The following is a 22,782-nucleotide window of genomic DNA, read 5'->3' as shown; positions in this document are numbered from 1 at the left end:
CGATGAAAGCCTAATGGCCTTCACAAGACTGAAAAACTGTCTGTGTACAGCCCCTGCGCTGGGAATGCCAGATTATTCCAAAGAGTTTGCCCTATTCTGTGACACTCGCGATAACTGCGCATTGTCAGTCCTGACTCAAGAACATGGCACGACCAGAAGGCCTGTGGCCTATTTCTCTGCCACCTTGGACCCAGTAGCTGCTGGGTTGCCAGGCTGTCTAAAAGCAGTAGCTGCTACCTGTGCAAGTTTGGAACAAAGTGAGTCCATAATCATGGGACATCCTGTGACTGTGTATGTTTCACATGGAGTGGTAATTCTATTGACCAGAACTAAAACGCAGTATCTCACCCCTAGTCGGCTGACTAAATATGAGAGGATTCTTGTGGGTGCAGCAAATGTAAGCATTGTTAGGTGCGGTATTCTGAACCCTGCCACTTTACTCCCCGACTCCCTGGAAATGGAAGGTGGGGATGATGATGAACATGATTGCATAGACCTGACCGAGTTCAGTACTAAACCACGCCCAGACATAAAAGAAGCACCATTGCCTGAACATGATAAAGAGCTGTTTGTAGATGGTTCCTGTCTAAGACATGAACTAGGAGGCCTGAGTGCTGCTTATGCAGTAGTCTCTTTAACAAAAATCGAAGAAGCAGGTTACCTATATAACATCAAGTCTGCACAAGTAGCCGAATTGATTGCTATGATAAAAGCTTGCAAAATTGGGAAAAACATACGCATAACAGTGTATACTGACAGTCAGTACTGTTATGGAGTTGTGCATGACTTTGGCCAATTGTGGCTACAGAGGGAATTCCTGACTTCCTCAGGTACTCCCATTCGAAATGCCAAGGTGGTGCATGACCTTTTAGAGGCCATCCAGTTACCCAAGGAACTGGCAGTGGTAAAATGCGGTGCTCATAAGAAGAGCATGGACAAAGTATCACTGGGAAACGATTATGCTGACCGAGTGGCCCAATGGTGCGCCAGAGATCGATATATCGTAAATCCAAAACGAGGGGGGCCAGGAACCAGCTGCCAACTTCAGGTGTTTGAGGAAGTGCCTACTTGGGATGAAGTGAGAGAGTGGCAGGAGTCGGCTCCTTGGCAAGAAAGAGAGAAATGGAAGGAGGATGGGTGTAGACCGAGACGTGTGGATGGTGTCATCTTGGGCCCAACTGGTATGCCTGTATTACCCCGACACTTGCTTGGCACAATGGCAAGATTAATACATGAAGGATCACACATTGGTAGGGATGCCATGATTCTGGTATTTCAACAGACTTGGTATAGTAAGAAGTTCAGGAAAGTAGCAGAGTCCCTCTGCCAGAGGTGCCTGTCATGTCAACAAATGAACCCAGGCAAGAGGACAATGGTTGAACTGAGCAAAATTGGGAGATCAGGGGGTCCCTTTGTAAGGATACAGATTGATTTCATCACCATGCCCCGTTGTGAAGGGAAGCGATATGTCCTTGTCATTGTTTGTGTATTTTCAAAATGGGTGGAAGCTTACCCTACTCCCCAAAGTGACGCACTGACAGTAGCGAAGTGTTTACTAAAAGAACTGATACCTAGATTTGGGGTGCCATTCATTATTGAATCAGATAAGGGTGGACATTTCCAGAATGAAATACTGGCTGAACTCTGTAAGGCCTTTGGAATAAGGCAAAAACTCCATTGTGCATACCACCCAGAGGCTTCTGGAATAGTGGAACAAGTAAATGGAACTATCAAAAACAGACTAGCAAAGCTGACTGATGCAACTGGCATGACCTGGGTGAAGGCCCTGCCCCTGGTCCTGATGGGACTGAGAAGTGTTCCTGACCGCAAGACAGGCCTAAGTCCCCATGAAATCATTATGGGAAGAGTGATGAGACAAGCATGGGTGCCAGGAAGCAAACTGTTGAGTATTACTGATGATTTGGTGCTTGAATACTGCAGAAGATTGGGTGACCAAGTGCGTTCTATCTCTCGCCAGATTGGAGACGACGGCATCCTCAATCCAACAACTCCTCTCCACAGCTTGGTTCCAGGAGACTGGGTCAAAATAAAGAAGCACACTCGATCAAACTGTCTGGCACCAAGGTGGGGAAAGAAACGCCAAGTAATCCTGGTAACAACCACTGCAGTGAAGGTCGCAGGTGTTCCCCAGTGGATCCACGCTGGCCACACCCAGAAGGTATTACCAGACAAAGAATTTGCAGAAGAAGGGCAACCAGCAGAGGACTCTGCAGGAGCCAGACCAGAAGTAGCTGACAACGAGCAGCCCAGCACCAGTCAGGCTGCAGGAACAGCAGACGTTGGCCCAGGAGTAGTTGACTACGAACTGCCAAGAATCCAGCCTGCTGAAGAGGTCCAGGAAGCTGAGCCAGGAGTAGCTGATGACGAGCTGCCAAGCATATGGCCAGAAGAATGGATACCGATGATTGATCTGACCGAAGATCCTATCAGAACAAGAGAGCGACTTAGTGAAGGTAGAGAGTGGACTAGTCAGGAAAAGCAAGGCACAGGCGAAGAACCTCAGCCGCTTGAGATTCATATCAAAACTGAGGAAGGAGAAGGTCAGACAGGGACAGAACAGGTGTTCGATACACCACCGCTATCACCTGATGAGGATAAGGGTCAGCTTAGACATAGAGTGATAGTTCGAGCAGAAGAAAATCAAGAGATCGAAGTGCTTGAACAGGATCAGATAGGGTTAGAAGAACGGGTTCAGGAAACAGAAACAGAAACAGAAACAGAGACAATCGAAAGCCAAAAACAAAATATTCCTGAACAAGGCCAGATTAGTAACCAGGCAGAAGAATCTGATGATAGCCCTGGAACTAGCGAGATAAGGGAAGAAGAAGAAGAAAGTGAAGCAGAATTGCCACAAGCTGAAGAGAAGAAGAGGATAAGAGAAGAAAGTGAAGTCCAAGTACCAACTAAGAGACTAAAGAAAAGAAACAACCTTGAGCCTAGGTTCATAAAGAGACTAAGGCTAAGGATAAAGACGGTGGAAGAAAAACGTGCAGAAGCAAGGAGAAGTGCACGGATAGCAGAGCAAGAAGAAAACTCTTCCAAAAGAAGGAGTGAACGATTAAAAAGACAAAACAAGAAATACAAGTCTCCTGAATGGACACTCGTTTTGGAAGAACTTGAAGATCTTGATATAACTGACGTAAGCGACGGAGAGCCCGTTCCTGAGTACTCTGCTGAAGAAGAAGACGAACCACCGTGAATTTGCACAAAGTAAGCTAGCTGTGTAAAGACACAAAGAGGGGTCGAGAAACTTCTTCTGAGCCGAAATGTCTGATTCAACTGTGAATGGTAGACCGAGTTGCAGTCGTTGCAAGACGTGCTGCAAGGTGTGTATATGTAGTATAGTAGTACTGATAGTAATTTGGATAGGACTAACAATCTTTATACCCTTCACTGTAAGTAAAGATACTAACATTGTCCCTACTGAAATTGTAAATACCGACAGTGAGGAGTTGACAACACAGAGTGTAGCAAGACATGAGAGAGCACTGAGACAAACAAAACGAGACTTAGAAGCATCAGATGAGGGAGGACTACATTATCATGGAATTAAGAACAGGACACACTTAAATGTTTTCGCCAACTTGTTAATACACTATGTAGAGACTATGGAAATTGAAGATTGCTATGTCTGCATGAAGCTACCTACTTCTGTGGCCGAAGGCGTGACATACCATCACTTGCCATTGACATATGGAATTTCCTGTAGCATTCTGGCTAGTTTATTTTACAAAAGAGGACCGTTACAGTACTATTACTCTAATAATGACGTAATTTTTTCTGAACTTCCTATACGTGGGAACTTGAATCCTGTACATACCAAAAGCGACACCATAAGATATATGGGAGACTACTTCTTGACCATAGGTAACATTGACATAGCAGATGCACACAGAGATAACTTGACTTGTTGTTTGCGTGAACAGGAAAAGATGTTCCTGAACATGGCAGAGAAAAGAAGAATTAAGATACAAAAGAAGGCTAATGACGAAAGTCAGAAAAAGCCAAAGTGGGCAGAGAACATGGAAGGCACCTCAAATGGTGGGGCGGGACCTGCTCTGTTGCTGGATTTTGAAAAGAAAGGCAAGCTATGTCTTCACCGCGAGAAGACTAGCTATTATAATAATGTTTTCATTGGTTCCAGTGAATGCGAACATAATTACAAGGTAATTGGAGGTTGGGGTTTCAAAAATGGGTCAGAGCCTGTGTTTCCTGGAATTTATTATATTTGTGGGGACAAGGCTTATTTCAAATTGCCGGATCACTGGTATGGAAGCTGCTATTTTGGCATTGTTTTCCCGAAAATATACCATGTGAATGGAAAAACTGGAAGCAATGAAGATACTAATGGCTTAGTGCGTAGTAAAAGAGAAAGTATAGGTGAAATTATGGGTAGTATTTTCAGTGCACTGATACCTGGAGTGGGAGTGGTTCTGAACACTCACAGAATTTGCAAATTGTCTACTATAGTAGATGTGCTGTCTACTGAAACAGCTCATGGATTTCTGCTGGTCAATACCGAAATGGTTGCGATCAGATCAATGGTTTTACAGAATCGACTTGCTCTTGACACCTTATTAGCGAAAGAGGGCGGAGTCTGCCGGATGTTGAAGGCGCAACATTGTTGCACTTATATTCCGGATAAAAGTGTACAGATCAAAAGATATGTGAAAACATTACTAATTTGACAAAGGAACTCAAACCACTCGAGGTTGATAGTGCCTGGAAGAGACTGGTAGATGGTCTCTCAAATGTAGGTCATTGGCTTGCTAGCATAGGTAAAAGCTTGTTGTTCAAGATACTGATGCCAATTGGTATTATAGGTCTTATTATATTTCTCATTTTTATCTGTTGTAAATGCCGCAAGCGCACCAAGAAGTACGAGGTAAATGCAAGAGGGTTGAAACGGAGTGTGGATGAGATTGAGTTGGAGGAAGTGAATGATCAGATATACAAAAAGGTGAAGACTTCTCACCCTACTAAAACTGAGAGAGAAAAGTTAGAACGATTGCTGGAAGAAATAGAACTTTATAAAGTGTGAAAGAAAGTTGGCATCTGGGTCCATTTTTGTGATGATAGTAAATATCATCAAAGAGGGGATTGATGAAGCAAAGCTTCGCATATTTTGCGGCTTGCCGAAGTCAAGAACCTCGTTTATGTATAACAAGGTAATCAATGTACGTCTTACTAACGTTTATATTTAGTTTAAGTAAAGTTTATGACGCTTGCCTATGTGTATTCCTAACTATTTTAATCCGTGTTTATAAAATGGCCGCCGCTTGTATTTAGTTACTGCGCATGCGTCAGCCACACTCACGTGTCCTGACGCGTCTGCAGAAGTGGAGGGAAATTTATGCGCATGCGTAATTCATAGCTGTGCTTATCATGTGGTACTGCTCGTGCCACTGCTCTTGTACCCGTATCAGTGTAGCTAACATTTAAACGCATAAGTTTATTTCTTGATGATGAGTTAAAAGTACAAACCCTGTGATGTGTTTTCATAATGACATTATTATGTATTAATTTGTTTTCGCTTACTTTTCATGTACCGCGGGGAATGGGGTTCTGTTTGTACCGAGAACCATCTTGGAGGTCCCTTCTGCGCCTGCGCGACTTGCCGAGGCACAGCGGACCTTGACTGATGGAACACAGCCAGTTGGCAGTGATGAGCAAGATGCTCCTGAGAAACGACCTGAAAAACTCGGCTGAACCAATCACATGTTCTCGCAGTGCAACATTGTTAAAACTGCCATTGTATTTCTGCACAGCTTCTCATGGGAACCCCAATCTAGTTAGGCGGTACCCTACTATGCAAATGTAGGCTTAAATTGCCATGTTGTGATTGGTGTGTTACCCAAATCCTACCTTAGGACCAATCGAAATTGAGGGATTCTGACACTTTGCAACATTGGGGGGTGGTGCACTGTCCCCAAACTGTATATCTATCCTGGGTTCCCCTAGGGAGCCGTCCGACTTGTCTGGTTTAGCTGACCTGTCACTGACCCATCGTACTCAATAGGTGACTGAAGATACAGAGCGCTGCGGAGCACTCTGTCCGAATTTGACCATAGACTAAGGTTCTACTGAACCTTAAAGTGCTGGCAAAGCACTTTGCTGGGAGGTCGCTGACCCAATCGGGGTCTTGATCAATAGCTGCAGAGCGGGTGGAGCGCAGGCGTTGCTTCCGAACTGTGGGTTCCGGTCCTGTCCTGAGCGGTCCTGTCCTGAGGGTTTGCTGTCCTGTCCTGAGGTCCTGTCCTGATTCCTAATCTGAGGGTATCCTGTCCTATCCGGGGTGTCCATTCTGCATCTGCTGTCCTTTGAGGGGTATCCTTCCTTGAGGGTTTCCTGTCCTTAACTGACCCGTGGCCAGGGTTTGGTTATCACACCTTTCTAGGTAAATATTGCTCCGAACCTCTTAAATCTTGCACCTTCTGAATTTCTAACTTTTGCTTTAATAAAGTTCATCATTGCATATGATATATTTTTTCCATGTCTTTCCGCAACTATTGAAAGTCAATTGCATTTTTCCATAAGTTTGTTCCTATGTCTTCTCACTTGTTAGAAATTATATTTTGCATTGCAGTTTGTCATTTTCTGATATGGTCTAGAACTTCATTGCCTAGACTGTTCAAAGGCCCATTCACCTTAAGTGAAGCGTGTTACTCTTTATAGGCCTTCCTATAGTTATCCATGCATAAAAACTGTCCATGCTTAAATATTATTGAATAGCATAGTATCTTCTCGTTACATTTTATCAGTACTTCAATGATTACTCTGTCATTATTTCTTTATAGCTATATAATTTACGTTATCTTGGTTATTGATTGCCTTATTTTACTGTACCTCATGCAAGAAAATAATGAACTTTAGATAAACATTTTAAAACTTCCAGTTGTCCGTGGTCATTTCAACAGTATTTTGAATGCTATTGGTTGGGTTTGTATTTGCTGCCTTTCCTTTACAGCTAGCTCCCTGATTCATTGTGGTCATTAGGTACCCGCATCGGTGGATGGTAAGTCGGGTGCACTGAATATTAATAATAGGGAACACACACACAAATTGGTAGAGCTCGTGAAGTCACCTGATCGATGTATATGGTGATTTGAAAGTATATGGGCCCTGAAGCCGGAAACGGCGAAAACTATTGGTCGGGTGGCCTCGCGCGCTCTTGCATCGCAGCCCTTACAGCTTCTTGAAACCGACACTGGACGATATGAAGCCTCGCAAAGGAGCACCGCGCCAGGGGCCTAACTTGCTCCTGTGCCTGGTCTGCACTCCAATACAGTTGGCCTGAACTTGTGACTTTGTCCCAGTCCAACACGACCAGATATCCTCAGTTGGCTCTTTGGACCTATAGGCACTATTTTTACCCACATCTATCGAAATACATATCTCTGGTTCCCTACATTGGATGTTTGTTGCTTTGGTGTTGGTATGAAGATAAAAATATTCTCTATTGTTGTAAACTGGTGTTTGATTTTTATTGTGTTGTGTGTTTTACTTATTTACTGTTTTGTTGGTATTAAATGATTAACATATACCTGCCTCCTAAATTAAGCCTGGATGTTCATTTGCCAAGCTACAGCAGGTTGAGCAGGGATTAATTTAATGAAATTAGACGGGACCTATTAGTTATTGTGGTAATATTACTAGCTCAGGGTACCTAACCCAACCTACTAATAGCCCACTTTCCTACACATATTCACTAACTAATAGAAGGCGTCTGGAAAGTTACATCATCTACAGTGGAAGATAAAAACATTTTGTGCAAAACAGTTCAACGTGGAAAACAGGCCTTTCAATGCAAATGTATAAATTACTGTTAATATAGCATCGCTAGTTAGGCTAACTTAAGTCAGTACAAAATGGTACTTCACTGGTAAGCTTGCCACGCCCAAGTATGACTAGTCATTGCAAAAATTTTATTTATTACATGTATTATTTAGCATAGACTTTTGTACTTTTCAGTTAAATGCGTTTTTGTTTATAAAATTAGGAAAATCGCACTAGCACATTTTTACTGTTCTTTTTTCCCCATACTAAATTGGTATAAAGAGTTCACAGATCTCTTAGACATCTAAGTGCTAATTTATGGAATGACCTCCACTTTTTGCTTTGGGTGACCCAGAACCAGCTGTCGTTCCACAGATCATTCAAAACTCTTTTTTTTCGTTAGTCGTCAGTCCAGTCCACTTTTTATTTCAGTTGTTTTCCTATAAGATACTTTTGAAGAGCGTACGCATGCTCTATACATCAATAAGAAAAGAAAATAAGCCAAGCCACTTCGAAGCTTGTGAGTCTCACTTCACTCCTGTAACTTGTTTCCTGACCAGTTATGCACAGACAGTCTCACTCCATATTTTCCGGAAAGTCCTACTTTTAAGCTCGTTTCAGGACATAATAATCGAGGCACAGGCTCAGAGTGCACAGCACACAAGTCCCTCATGGAATTAATTTTTTGTTCACAGAAGGTGAGATATAAAAATGTACCTCTCATTTTTTTGGGTCTATCGCCGTTGGTGATTTGGAAAAATATTATTGCCCATGTACATTTAAAATGTACCTCTCATTTTTTTGGGTCTATCGCCGTTGGTGATTTGGAAAAAAATTATTGCCCAACATTAATAATTTACGCTAATATTATCGTCATTTTATGTTGTTAAATTATTCTGGAACGCACACTCGCTGTTTTGCTTTGTCACGTTTACGTCATTAATCTGAGGTAAACTGGTTTTATTTTGTCTTTTAGTCTGTCAGGAGGCGGTTTGGGAAGCTTATAGAATTTTTCTGGACCGGATTCCTTACACATCTGAGTATCAATTTTGGGTCGATGCATGCCAGAAAGACACATTCTGTTTATTCGATATCGGAAAGAACTTCAGCAATTCTGGGGAGCATCTGGAAATTATTCAAAGGGTAAGAGCAACATTGTCAATTAAAATTCAACCTACAACACGCTATATGATAGCTTTTATAGTCATGTCTTCTAGATTGTTAATGTTTTTGTAAACAATATTAGCACTTGTTAATGTTCCTCTAAGTAATATTAGTAATTGGACCCTCGGGTTCCAGAGGTTCTTTTCCCCTCTACACAATGGGACTGATTGGGGGGCATATTATCAAGAACTGCGTTAAAATTATCGCCACTTTAGCGGCAGAACACTGCAGCTAAAGCGGCAATAATGGGCTTGATAATATGCCCATGAAAATTCCAATAGAAGCCCATGTTCACACCAGAACATGGGCTTCTATGGGAATTTAGCAGTTTTCTGCTGCTAAAGCGGCGATAATTTTAACACCGTTTCTTGATAATATGCCCCTTAGAGTTGGCTGCTAACTCCTCTGATTTCTAAAGGAAGTTGACTAAGCCCACAAGACAGACTCGTGTGGTGCACAACCCCAAAATGTGGAGGAGGGGGTCAGGAAAGGGGTTCTGGGGAGTAGCTCCTGTTGAGGTGAAGATCCAGGTACTCTCCTGTTTTCTTAATGGTCCACCATACCAGACCTACATTAAGATGGAGGTGGGTTAAATATACAGCTGAGAAGAGTTGCCAATACCATTGCTTAATTTGAGCCGGTGGTTTCATGTACTCGGCACCAGCACTTAATTGTCAGCACCGTGCTTATGACAACCTGCCACAAGGTGGTGCTGTCTGGCTAATTTAGAGACAACCACAACAACAGCTATTTATTAATGCAATATGCTTAAAAAATGAATATTACCTGCCTCCCAAGCCAGTCTTACAGTTTAGGGTCCTGAAATAGTCCAAATGCTTACAATTGTAGGAATGTGATGGTTAGTTTGTGTTGTTACCATTATTGCAGCATGGCAGGGGCAATGTGTGGTGCAATCTGAAATGACCTTCTCACGAGAGCCCTGGCACTTATTGTTTTACAAATTAAGCACTGAATACCCTCAACTGGCGAGTGATATAACAAGCGAGGAATCCCTGCAAATGACCATACAAAGGCAAGAAAAGACAATGTTACAAAACAAGTTCTGACTGCACAGCAGGCTAAAAGCAATAACGATATGTCATGAGCATTTAACAATAGATAATTTATTTGAAAGCACGTGAGTGCTTACTAGTATTTGACTCTGACACAGCTGCTTTCAGTTTAGTTCATCCTGTTTTATTGTGACTTCACAAACAGATGTAGCAGAATCAACATTGTACAGAATAATGTTTCTCCTTGTCAAAGTCTTACGCCAGACTTCTCTTTTTAAATGCCACTCATGTGAATACTTCTAGTCTCCTTATTTGAAGTCTTTATCAAATGATCAGAGTCAATCGGGTTGATGTATTCATGCTACCAAATCATCTAGCTCGGACACCTAGGCTCCACAGAGTTATGCAGACGTTTACAAAGAGAAATCACTTTACTTCAAGGCTACGGAAAGAAATTCAAAATCCAACATGACAATCATGTGTCAAAAAACTGAATAGGACCTACAAAACACTCACAAAGAGAGCACAAAAATATAACCATTCTAACTGTAACTCCACGAAAAAATACCCTGCTAATGAACTCATAACAATGATAATGGAATTCGGCATCCCAGAGTGCACCATCACAAGCATCATAATGAACGATTGGTGGAGGAAGATAAGGAGAAGCGAACAGTTTCTCATATGAGGGACTACTTTTTTTTCCATCCTACTACTGTGCACAGGCTAGTGTGAGACGGATAGTAAGAGTGAAATAAACCCTGAGAGACATTGTGAGAACAAGAAACATTCACAGAGGATACCTTACAAAGAAACCCTATAGTGCTTTAAAATTAAAATTAATTACATTTAAAACAATATGTTGACATAAGATGTTTTGCTGATAGTTTGTGTAGCTCTTTAAGCCATCAAGTCACCTCAAAATACTGAGGGCAAGAGAGGCAATAGAGATAGAAAAGATGGCCCAAGTCAAGCTAAATGAGAAGACAAGACACAATAAAGGAGGTAGGGGCTTTTTCAGTGGTGTGGCCTTACAGAAGAGTCTGATATCTCACTGTCAGCACAGCACTGCTGTATGGTGAGGCCATTTAAAGCATCTAACTAAATGTGTGTCAGGAGGAGTGGAAAAGTGAGAAATATTGGAAAGTAAAAGAGTGCAAGAGGAAGATAGCGAGTTAGAAATAATGTTCTATGGAAGAATACTAGTGAAGGCCGGATATGGCCCTAAAGAGGCAGCGGGCTACACAGCCCTTCCACAATGCCTACAGTATGACCTCTCATTATCCATTTGTTAGTATTTCAATTTAGCTGTGTACCCAAAGCAGAATATGGTGAATGCTGGATGGAGAACCATTAGGAGGGCAGGTGCCATCACGTTTAGAAATGTAAGTTCTTTAACCATGGTTTAAGAGGTGAGAAGCAACGTGATCATTTAGCAGGAAGGGCATTGGTTGAAATGGAAAATGTCAAGTGAGGTTTTTACTATCTTGGAATAGCTATTTTCTGTACAGAAAATGACGCACTCTTAAAATCAAATGAAGCTGGTATGAAGATTTCCAGGATTCTACATTGTGTCCTCATCCCTGCCTGCTATGACATTGTAACCCATAGAACCCATAACACTAAGCTAAGGCAAAGTCCTAATCTTAATGCAAGTTCTTTGAGTTGTTTTTTGATTCATTCCTATTCCCTTATCAAACACAAATGTGAGTGTTTAGAGTTCTTAGAGTCTCACACCCCCATCTTGTATTTTTGACTGAAACCTGGGAGGACGAAGCCACAGATCTGGATCTCGCTACAGCAATTCTGTCTGGCTACGCTATCCTCAGGCTGGATTGGGCTGGTAAACATGGCAGCGGCATAGCGATAGTTTAGCACAACCTGCTGGAGGTAACCTGTGAACCTTCAAACCTAGCAGAGAGTGAGGCCCTAACTTTTAAATGTAAACTAACCGACCAGAATATTTTCTAGGGTCTTTTGATATTAGGCCCCCGGCCCAAAGGCCAAGTTTTTAGATGCCATATGCAACTCAATTGAGAGAAGTAATTGAATACCCTAAAGTTATGGTATTAGGGGTGTTAGAAATTGAGTTTTTGGTTGGCTAGGGTCTGCACCTAAGCCAGGCAGAACCCACCACTTGTCAAGTCAAGTACGTTACACAGCAAAGATAACCTGTGCTCACCCCTTGGTAGCTTGGCACAGATCAGCCAGGCTTATCCCCAGAGGCAACATGTAATGCGTTGTTTAACACACTCACACCAGTAACACGATGAATACACCACAAAAGATGCTACACACAAGAATATATGAAATATATAGTGGATTTTGTACATATATCATAGGCTAGATTTTGTGAAGCGTGGAGCTTTGTAACTGCATTATTTATGTTGAGCGTAGGCAGGGCATGTGCTGCCTCTGTCTCTTCGAGACATGCTGTATTCACTCTGTGGGCTTACAGCCTGCCCATTCCCTTGTTCTTCATCCCCATGAATGTTGATCAAAAATGCTTGCTTGCTGGTTTTTAACCCTTCCTCTTTGTCCCTTTTTGGGTTTGATTTCCTCCCACAGAGCAATGCCAACTTACTGTTAAAATTACGCTTCCATGTTTATGTGTTCATTTGGAGGACTATTTTTTCTTTTATGCCAGCTCATGTTTTCTTGTGTTTGGTGGTTCCATTTCAGCGCCAGCCACTTAATTTCCCCGTCCCGTTCAAATATTAAGATGAAATGTAATTTGCTTCAGACACTGTTCGCGAGGGAGACTCCTTTATTTTCTCAGACTTCAAAGTGCAAGGATTTCCCCCGAAACCCCTACTGCTTCGCTTCTTGTTGCTTTAGCACCTGACCTTCAGCAGCCCAACCTTGCAGCACAGTTAAGAGCAAAGCTTGGGCAACTCCCATCCCACTTTCTCTGAAGCTTGTTTAGATAATGTGAACCAGAGCGACCTGAAGGTACTGCAGTGCTTTACAAAAGCGGCAGTTACATTACACAAGGTCATGTTAATGTTTTTTTTTTTTGGTGCATGAATATTAAGTGATGTTGATGCCTTCCCTGTTTATTCATTATTTCCCCTCTACCTGACAAATGGGAGCAGCATTGATCCCTCTCAACTCCTTCCATGTTGCTGCATGCCCACCGCGCTGCCTCATCCTGTCGTCCTACTCCTTTCAGAGATCTAATTTCAAAGCACATTCACAGCAGCTTCCTAGGGACAGTGACTCATTTTTTATTGTATAACGTGAACTTAAGCGACTCAAAGGTATTGGAGCGCTTTATATGAGTGCTTGTTACATTACACAAGGTTATATTCATTTTTGGGGGCATTTTTATGGAGCGCAAACTGACCCCAAGGCATTAAAACACTTTACAAAAGCGTCAGTTACATTACACATGGTCAGGTTAACCCCTTCCTCTTCATTGCTTGTTGCTTTAGCGAGCCTCGGTCACCTGACCTTCAGCAGCCCGAACTTACAGCACAGTAGTTAAGGACAAGGCTTGGTCAACTGCTGTTGCACTTTCTCTGGCGCTTGTTTATATAATGTGAACTCCAGCGACCCAAAGGTATTGGAGCGCTTTACAAAAGCTCCAGTTACATTACACAAGTCAGGTTATTTTTTTTGTTTTTCAGTACGCAAAGATTACGTGATGCTGACGCCCCTGTTTATTCATTATTTCCCCTCTACCTGACAAATGGGAGCAGCATTCATCCCTCCCTACTCCCCCATGCCACTGAATGCCTGCCCATCTGCCTCTTCCTGTAGTCCTCTTTCTCTCAAAGCTCTAATTTCAAAGCACATTCATGACAGCTACCCAGAGACTGTGAGGCATTTGTATTATATAATGTGCACTTAAGCGACCCGAAGGAGATGGAGTGCTTTACATGAGCACCAGTTACATTACACAAGGTCACGCACATTTTTTTTATTTTTAAGGTGCGCGTAGCTTAAGTTACTCCAGTGCCATCCCTGTTTATTCATTACTTTCCCTCTACCTGACAAATGGGAGCATTTTGTTGTTGTTGCTATCTTCAGTGCTCCTTCACCTAGGGGCCTGGGACAGAGGGTGGGCCGCGAGCTTACTGGTAAATGGATGGTGAGAGCGCTGTTTTGAATGAAAAACTCTGGAGAAGGGTGCCTGTTGAATAGATGCCTGGGCGAGGAGGGATGTGACGTCATTGCCGCTGGAAAGTACTTCTCAGCTTTTATTCATAGGCTGTTCTGTAGTCTAGTGATGAAGTCACACACAGATTGTTATAGTGCTGTTGACTTGCATCAAGGCAATCTGTCTGTGCTTTAAAAAGCCTTGTTTTAAAGCAGCAAAAAGGAGTGCTGTGTTGCAGTAGCAACCTTTCTGCTGCCATGCACTGCCACGAGTAGGATGCTCTGCTGATATAATTTACATTTCCCTGGAGAGGAATATGCTTTCCCTTCCCTTATGCCGAAACTCCCAGGGACTTCTGACAATAAGCAACAGCAAGTATGTGGCATATAGAGCAGCTATGATTTTGCATCTCTTCTGCAGCTCATGGCTGAAAGTCCTGAGTGACAACAAGAAAAATAGTCTTGCAGCTGCTGCACGTTTGTGAAACTTCATGTTGTAATAAATAAGACAGTAGTGATGGGTAATTGTGCCTCTGGCAAAGTCAGAAAATGTAACCATCTTTGCAAAGAGATAACTTTTAAACATTACTTGATTGTATGGGTAAAGTTTAAAAAAGTTCTCACCTCTCGTAGAGGCACTGGTGGCTGGTAGGGAACAGGAGCAGGGGGAAGGGGGTCAGGGAGTAGAAAATATTTTTAAAACACTTACCTTTTCCGCAGGTCACGTCTCTCCTCTGCTCTTCCTGACTCCAGTCCCAGCCAGCAGCAGGAAGCACCCAAGCACACAGGCTCCCCTGAGCCAATCACAGCTCTGCAATGCAGCATTGTGATTGGTCGGAGCACCGTGGATTGGCGCTCAGATCGGGACAGGGAGCATAGGCATATTCCCTACCAGAATGTGTAATGCAGCCTGATGGGGATTATGCAATGTGCGCATGACTGCTTGGTCAGCCAAACTGCCTTGCCGAGCAGTCATGTGCACTTACCGTGCACAGTCCACTCCTACTACCACCAGCCTGCCCGTAGCCCAGCTATGCAGCAACCAAAAATAAAATGTTAATTACCTTGTTATTATGGTTTTATTTTTCCCGTTTTCACTGCTCTAAGAGCAGTGAAGCGACGCTCCTCTGCCTTAGCTGAGGAGCCACCTCTGTGTAGAGATGAACTAAAGCTTCCGGATGTACGTTGTTACAACCCATGCTTTTACCACACATGCTGTTACAACGCAAGTTTTACAACGCAAGCCCTTACAACGCATTGCTTTGAGGGGTGCTGGATAGTGATTAGTTTAATTTACTATTCCAACTCCAGTCCCCGTGGATAGTAGGGAAGGTGTTGGATAGTAAAATAAACTATTACTTATACTAGAGCGCCCCCCCAGTGCAATGCGTTGTAATGGTTTTCGTTGTAAAACATGGGTTGTAAAAGCACTGCGTGGTAAAAGTTGCGTGGTAAAGGATGTTTTCCAAAGCTGCCATATGGTATGTAGGTGCTGCCTTCTTTACAAGCATTCTTTACCTCTGATATGCTTTGCTTTAAATGATAAATGTTTACTGCCTAAAGAGTAAGGCGTTTGCTTTAAATCTTGCCGTATTTTCTTGCTTCATTTCCGCCCTGATTGCCCTGAACATCACCCCCCTTGCTCATTTCCCTCTCCGGGGTATCTCTATGAGTATTTCCACACATTACTCACTCCCGTCAACCGATTTTGCATTTCTTTAACCATTAAAATCTAAAACCTCCGAGGAGTGGCAGTTGTAAAATTCAAACTATATAGTAGTGTCTCTGTGGGGAAATAAACAAAAGATTGTTCTTCTCTTAATAGGCAGTAGTAAATGGAGCTGCTTGATACAAGCGTTTTATCATGGTGTTCCGACCGCGACCGCCATGTTTACTGAGGATAGCCGGATACACTAAAGTGCGCTCCTGTGCAGTAAAACTTTTACAAGGCAATAACCAGTTTTGCCATCGTTAAGAATGCGAGCCCCAAGTTGATAAAAAGAAACAATGTAATCAGGATTGTGTCCCTTTTATCTTTGTTTTCACGGTTAAGTGCATCATTTCATATGCGCATTTCTAATTTCAAATTGGGTATTTACTTATTATCATAATTTACATTCAGCGGTATATAAATGTTCAATATGAGGAAAAAAGCAGACTAAAACTAAATTTGCACGCATGTTTTTATCAACAAAACACTAAAAGGCTGTTTTTTCTTCTTTTGCAGAGAGTAAAAGAGAGGAACTTTGAAGAAAGGTAGGCAAAAAAATGAGCATAGATATGTGTCAAGTGAGCCTCTCGAAGTGCCTAAGTGAATGGAAAATACTTGTGTACATTTGTTGGGAATTATTACATTCAAAATATAGCGAATGCGTTTTTATTATATCTGGAGCCCCTCGTTTACCACCAGCTCTGCGTAGTCGTTTTAGGAGACACGGAGGGTATGCCTCACCTTTAGAAGACATATAATTGTAGGTGAAAGTGACCAGGTTCGACAGCCGGGGGGCATATTCTATGATATCTAAAGTGAGGAGTGGAAAATGCTCTACAAACCTTTAATATAACGGTGTGCCGCCTGAAAACCAGAAGCCATGCATTCATATAGCCACAAGAATGACCAACTTGCCATAGTTCCCGAGCAGTTTTAAGCTTTGTCCTTTTATAAACTGAAAATAAAATGTTTGGAGTGATTTTGGTAATTCAGGGCTCCAAAAATGAAAGAAATGCTGACTAGAAATTTCCTTAGAAAAGTGCAAGCCTAACAAAGAAAGAGTGTATAGATATGAAGACACTAACCTTTCTGAGCCTTCTGTGACAAAGTCAGTACATTAGAAGAGAGTTCAGATTACTCTTTGCAAACACAGGAATGCAGAAATCAGAAGAGCTACTGTTGTTTACTACCACACTGAGGGACTAACATTAGCTCTATTCAGTGAGGCTTCCCCTGACCTATCAACAACCCCTAGGCTGAACACTGAGGCAACACATGACTGCACGAAGCAATCTTAATATATTTTTTATTGATTTTGGACAATAACAAATGGCAGGAATAAGGTTATTACAACCTGGGTGCATTAGTGTCCTTAGGCGGTACAAGTATACATGTTGAAAAGAAACGAGGTAGACTTAGAGAATCACATCCTGCAGTATCCATCCGCATCGCAGCCACTTACTTAAGTGACTACCACGCGGAAAGGGAGAGGGAAACGGAAGAGGAGAGAAAGGAAGCAGAGGGAGTTGCGGGAGGGAAAAAAGGGGGTATTGAGCCCTAATCATTTTTTTTTTAAATGTTATATAGTGGGAACTCGACCCGAAGGTATCAGTGCGCTTTTACATAAACACCGGTTGCGTTACAGAATTTGTCCAGAATCACAGGATACCCTGGCGAGATTCGAACCCCGTTCCTTCGAGGTCGACAGCTCTAGCCTGGACCATGGCCATCCAGGAACCGGGTGCATACCTAAGCTTACAAGTAAAACACCAATTCAGGTCTCTTATTTATTAACAAGGAGATTTATTAAGAAACATAATTCATAACATGCATTCCCTTATGGCATACAAAGCCAGCAGGTGCAATTATTGTAGTGATCGTCCGATCAGCATTCTAGTGTTTCAGCATGTTATACCATACACTGAACACCCACCCACCACAGGCGTCACAAGTCAGGTCACCCTGACAAATAAAAGGGGCCGAGCGCACGTGCTCTGGGGCCAGTTATCCACCCCAAGCACTGTGTCTGTGTATTCCTTATCAGAGTATGTGGGCCTAGCGCACGCCAAACTCTACAATTATGATACAGCCAACCACGGCCATTGTGTGATATCGCACCAAAACGGGGAACAGCGACGATAGTCTCAAATATACCTGAGCCATTTGAGGAAGCATCACCCATTAGGCCCGTTCAAGATGAGTGTGTGTGCACATAAAATAACATCCTATTCAGAATTCAGCAGGGCCACACAGTACAAGTTCTGATTCAACTTGTATGTACAATTGATGAATATTACACTTTACCATGCCAGCCTATAAATGTTTCACCCCAATATTCTGTTATCTTCCTCTGTCGATTGTACCGCGTACGAAGAGGAAAAAAAAGGAAACTGGCATGTATCTGCACAGCCACAACATTTACATTTTCCTTACCTATGCCTCATGAAAAAAAGGTTTCCAGTTCTGTGCTCGTGGCTGTAGATAGAATTCCAGATATGATTAGCATGTTTACTATAAATGGCGGCGACTTTGAATGTGCTTAGTTCTTTCAAGCAGTAATATAATTAACGAAATGCGAGTGTTTTTAATAAGCCTGTGTGAAGCTGGTAAACATCCTGGGATTGAATTTGAATGTCATTTCTATTTACACCTATTTTCAGCCTCTGGCTTCGTGATAACTAGAGAATTCACGCCACTGAAGAGAAGGAAAATTACAAACAAAATTTGTGACAACTGGTTCTCACCTGAGGTGACACTGTTAAGAGATGAATAGAGGAAAGACAACATAAAGTCGATTTGAAATCCCCCCTCACATAATTAAATGTCCTAATGGAGAGCGTCTTTCTAACTTCAAGCTCTACTACGTTTTCATATGCTGAGTGATTCACAGTGATGAAATGACATTGTGCCGCATTGTGATACACCAACATCACTGAAGCTCCCCCACCCATCGGCAACAGGTAGTTTCAGCACAAAAAGAATGCACCCTGGAGTTTTTATTTTTATGTAGAACACCTGAAACAAACACTTCCTACCGTGTGAGACCTACCCTTTACTTTCATGTTTGACACCACCTCACCTCCCACACCACCTACATGCGCCGATGTTCTCTCTCATTAAAAACGGCTGTCATTCACAGGTGGTTTTTAGTCAAACTTGGATTCTCAGCAGAGCTATCAATTGGTGGTCAGCAAAATGGTGCTTACTCTCGGCGGCCCCACCTGTGCACCTCATTCCCTTTTTCATGAGAAAGTGAGTTCAGCCGCGTTCAGCAAAGGGCTGGAAAGACATTCCATCATTGAATAGTGTACACATATTTGCATTGCACGATTGCTGGGCAATTTCTCAAATGTTGGACACTCTCATTTCAAAGATTACAAGAGGAATGATACGACTATGGCACTTTGGTCTCCCACTGCCTATTCTCCTCTCTTGTCAGATGTATCTCTCCAGAAGGTCACCACACGAGAACTCAGAGCAGTTCTGAACTCCTTATCTTGACTGTGTACCCTTGTGCGCAATATCATCGATTCATCTGAAATGCCAAACGACACTGGAAACAGCTAAGAAGGAAATGGAGAGCCAGCCATAACATCGCTGACAGATCCACCTACAAGGCCACACTCAGAAGCTATCACCAGGAAATTAGAGACACCAAGAAAAAAACTCTAACAGACTGCATTGAATGACGCACCAACATCTGCAAGGAGATTTTCTCGATCGCCAAGGACTTAACCTCTCCCTCACCCACCATCAACAGCATCACTACCTCCCAGAAAACCTGCGACACGCAATCCAACTTGTTCCACAGCACAACTGAAAACATCTACAACAACTTCACACACCAACCTGACCCGATAGAACTCATCTCCAACCTACTCACCACCATCCAAGACGGCCACCCGACCAAATGGACAACCCTCACCAGAAACGACACAGTGGAAATCATGTGGACCATCCACTTAGGGTCCTAATGTACCCTTGCCCCTAACACATCTACAATCTGGGAACATCACTAATCAACACCACTCTGACCCACATAATCAGCACCTCCATCATGTTCACCTTTTTTCCTAGGTGAATGGAAAGTTGCTAAAATCAGCACCCTATTCAAGAATCCTATGGCCAGCCTGAATCAACTGAGCACTTATGACCCATCTCCCAGCTCCTCTATCCAGCCAAAATTATTGAGAAGGCCATTAAGAAGCAACTCACAACCCACCTTTATCCGCACCAGCTTTTAGACAACACTCAATCAGGACTTAGAAAGAACAACAGCACTTAAACAGCATTGATTGTGGCCACCAATGATATTTGAACTATCTTAGATTGAGGAGAAACAGTGGCCTCATTCTGCTCTACCCCCGCGTCCTTGAACAGTGGCTCCCACAACATGCTCATCAGAAGCCTCCACAAGATTAGCATATAAGGATCAGCACTCACATGGGTCTGTTTCTTCGCCATGGGATGAGCCAAAAAGTCATACTGCCACCCTTCACATCAAAAACTAATAACATGAGATGTGATTGTCAGTGAATGTCCCTCAGCCCACCCTTTTCAACATAAACATAACACCACTCGCCAACATCGTCTGATCGCAAGACATCACCGCCAACACTTATGCTGATGACACCCAAGTCATCCTCTCCCTGACGGACAAGAAAACCAGCACCATAACCAACTTCAACAACTGCATAACCATGGTAATAGACAGGCAGTGAGCCAACTGCCTGAAGTTCAAATCCAGCCAGACGGAAGAACTTGTCTTCCAAAACAAAACGTCTTCATGGGACTCCACCTGCTGGCTGTCAGAGCTAAGACCAACAACCACACACACACCCACAACCAGGGACCATGCAAAAAATCTAGGGGTCATCCTAGATGACAAGATAAACATGATGGCACAAGTTAATGCAGTGAACACCTCCTGCTTTCAGATCCTATGCATGCTGTGAAAGACCATCAAATGGTTGCCACAGAACACCGGATGGACAGTCACTCAAGCCCTCCTCACCCACAGGCAACACTCTCTATGTCAGTATCTCCAAACAACTCTTACACAGATACCAAACCATCCAGAATACCGCAGCAAGACTCATACTCAAACTCCCATCTCCCATCTCACACCCACAGCACACCACGCCTCAAGAAGCTTCACTGGCTCCCCATTCACAAGCGCAGCCAATTCAAACTTCTTACCCGCAAATGCAAAGCCCTACATAACACAGGACTAGAATACCTGAACAGCCGCACACACTCTCACCAGCATGCCATACACTTACACTCTGCCTCAAACTCACTTGCACACACTCCCTGCATCCCCAAAAGCATTGCAGGAGGTCACACTTTCTCCTACAATGCACCCAAAACATGGAACATCCTCCCTCAACACATCAAATCCTCCTTCTCACTTCTTGAGTTCTGCAAGAAGCTGAAGACCTGACTTCTCAAGTAAACAATGAGGGGACCACATACCTACACACCTGCTCAAGCGCCGGGATATTCTCTCGGGTGATTAGTGCGCTATATAAATTGACATAACACAGCTTCACCCTCTAGTTACCACCATATTCAATAAGTACACATCCTACTGAATATCCTGGAGAAGGAGAGTGTCAATTTATAATCTAAGATGCACTCTTTGCATCGAATAGCCTAGCAAAAAATATTATCCACTTCATATCTGCACTTCACCAACATAGTCAGCTAAGCACATATCACAACTCAGCTCTGTCACTGTATAGAGTCCCATGGCCTTGTTTAGGGGGACCAGCTAGGGTTTCCTACAGTCCAGAATGTAAAAAATGCCTTGATCTGCTATTTGGATGAAAAGCAGGTGAGAACTTACAAAGGTGAAGGGCAACACTCCTACAACTAAAACTCCCTGCCTTCTGTGATACAGTGATGCTTCTAAAGTTACCTGTATTGTTTAAAGATGTCTGATTCATGTTTTCAGAATGGAAATATTTCAAAATTTGATATCAAAGTGTTTTCCCTGCAGCCATTGTAAAATATCCTCTCCTACTACAAGTAAAACTTGCACCAACATGCTTAGCTCTTAAGAGGCTTCCATGTACAGGAGATGGGTAGACACAAAATGGTGTGTGTACATAGAATGCAACTGAAAAGGTTACTTTGAAATTACGCATTGGAGCAAGTCATACACACCAGTGACACAATAAATACACCACAAAGGAGACATCACAAAGTAGTATGTAAAATTTGTCATATATTATATATAGCACATAGACCGCAATCACTTTGCCACTAGGCAATTGTCATAACATCACAGTTTGTGCAAGGAAGGAAATAATTATAGGTGGCACACGTCATAAAAACATCATGGGAATACTATTACTGTACATGTGAAAGTAACTCCTGACATGAAACTCATTATTCTGTAGTCACAAAGCATAAAACCACATACATCATAATCTCAGGGCATTCTATGCCAGTACTTGCAAGGTGAGGAAAACTTACATCACAACATCAGGGCACGAAAATGTAGGGCATTTTAGTTATACCCAGGAAAACACATGGATGTATGAATCATCATAAATAAGGCGCACCTGCAGTTCTTTTTCAAGTTATACAATAGATTCTGTCAGCCCACAGGGATGTCTGCACACCCATAACATGTATTAAGGTACCTGGTGGTGTCCGCCTGAGGGGGACATCCGTCAAAGGTTTCCCTCCTGTCCTGCAGCTGGTTTCAACTGCTTCAAAGCCCCCGCAGTATGGGCAAATCCAGTGTCAGCCAAAAACTTAATGTATTAACAGGGCATCCGTACCAGATCACCCATGTGCAGTAGAGGGGAATGCCGTTGCCCGCCAACCGCACGGTGCGGCTGCCTATGATTACAGCTGGACCTCTACTGCTACAACAGGTCTGCCCATACCACGCTAGCGGGACAATGTGGGTCCTGCTTTAGGAGTGATGGAAACAAGTTAGGCATGCTCCATTGCAGGAACACCCCACATTTTTTTTTTTGTAGA

The 22,782-nt window shown here is 42.9% G+C and overlaps 1 protein-coding gene across 1 annotated transcript in view; it reads left to right on the top strand.

The window, feature by feature from the left end:
- Positions 1-22,782, top strand: part of IMPG1 (interphotoreceptor matrix proteoglycan 1) — a 1,759,499-nt gene that overhangs the window by 496,083 nt on the left and 1,240,634 nt on the right. Inside the window, exons 3-4 of the mRNA XM_078648092.1 lie at positions 8,774-8,940; positions 16,303-16,331. Of these exons, the coding sequence (XP_078504218.1) occupies positions 8,774-8,940; positions 16,303-16,331 (196 nt within the window). The remainder of the gene's footprint in view (positions 1-8,773; positions 8,941-16,302; positions 16,332-22,782) is intronic.

The sequence above is a fragment of the Lissotriton helveticus genome, chromosome 6 (assembly GCF_964261635.1).
Source record: "Lissotriton helveticus chromosome 6, aLisHel1.1, whole genome shotgun sequence".
Taxonomy (NCBI): Eukaryota; Metazoa; Chordata; class Amphibia; order Caudata; family Salamandridae; genus Lissotriton; species Lissotriton helveticus.
The sequence above is the reverse complement of the archived record's forward strand: the minus strand, read 5'-3'. Positions and strand labels throughout refer to the sequence as shown.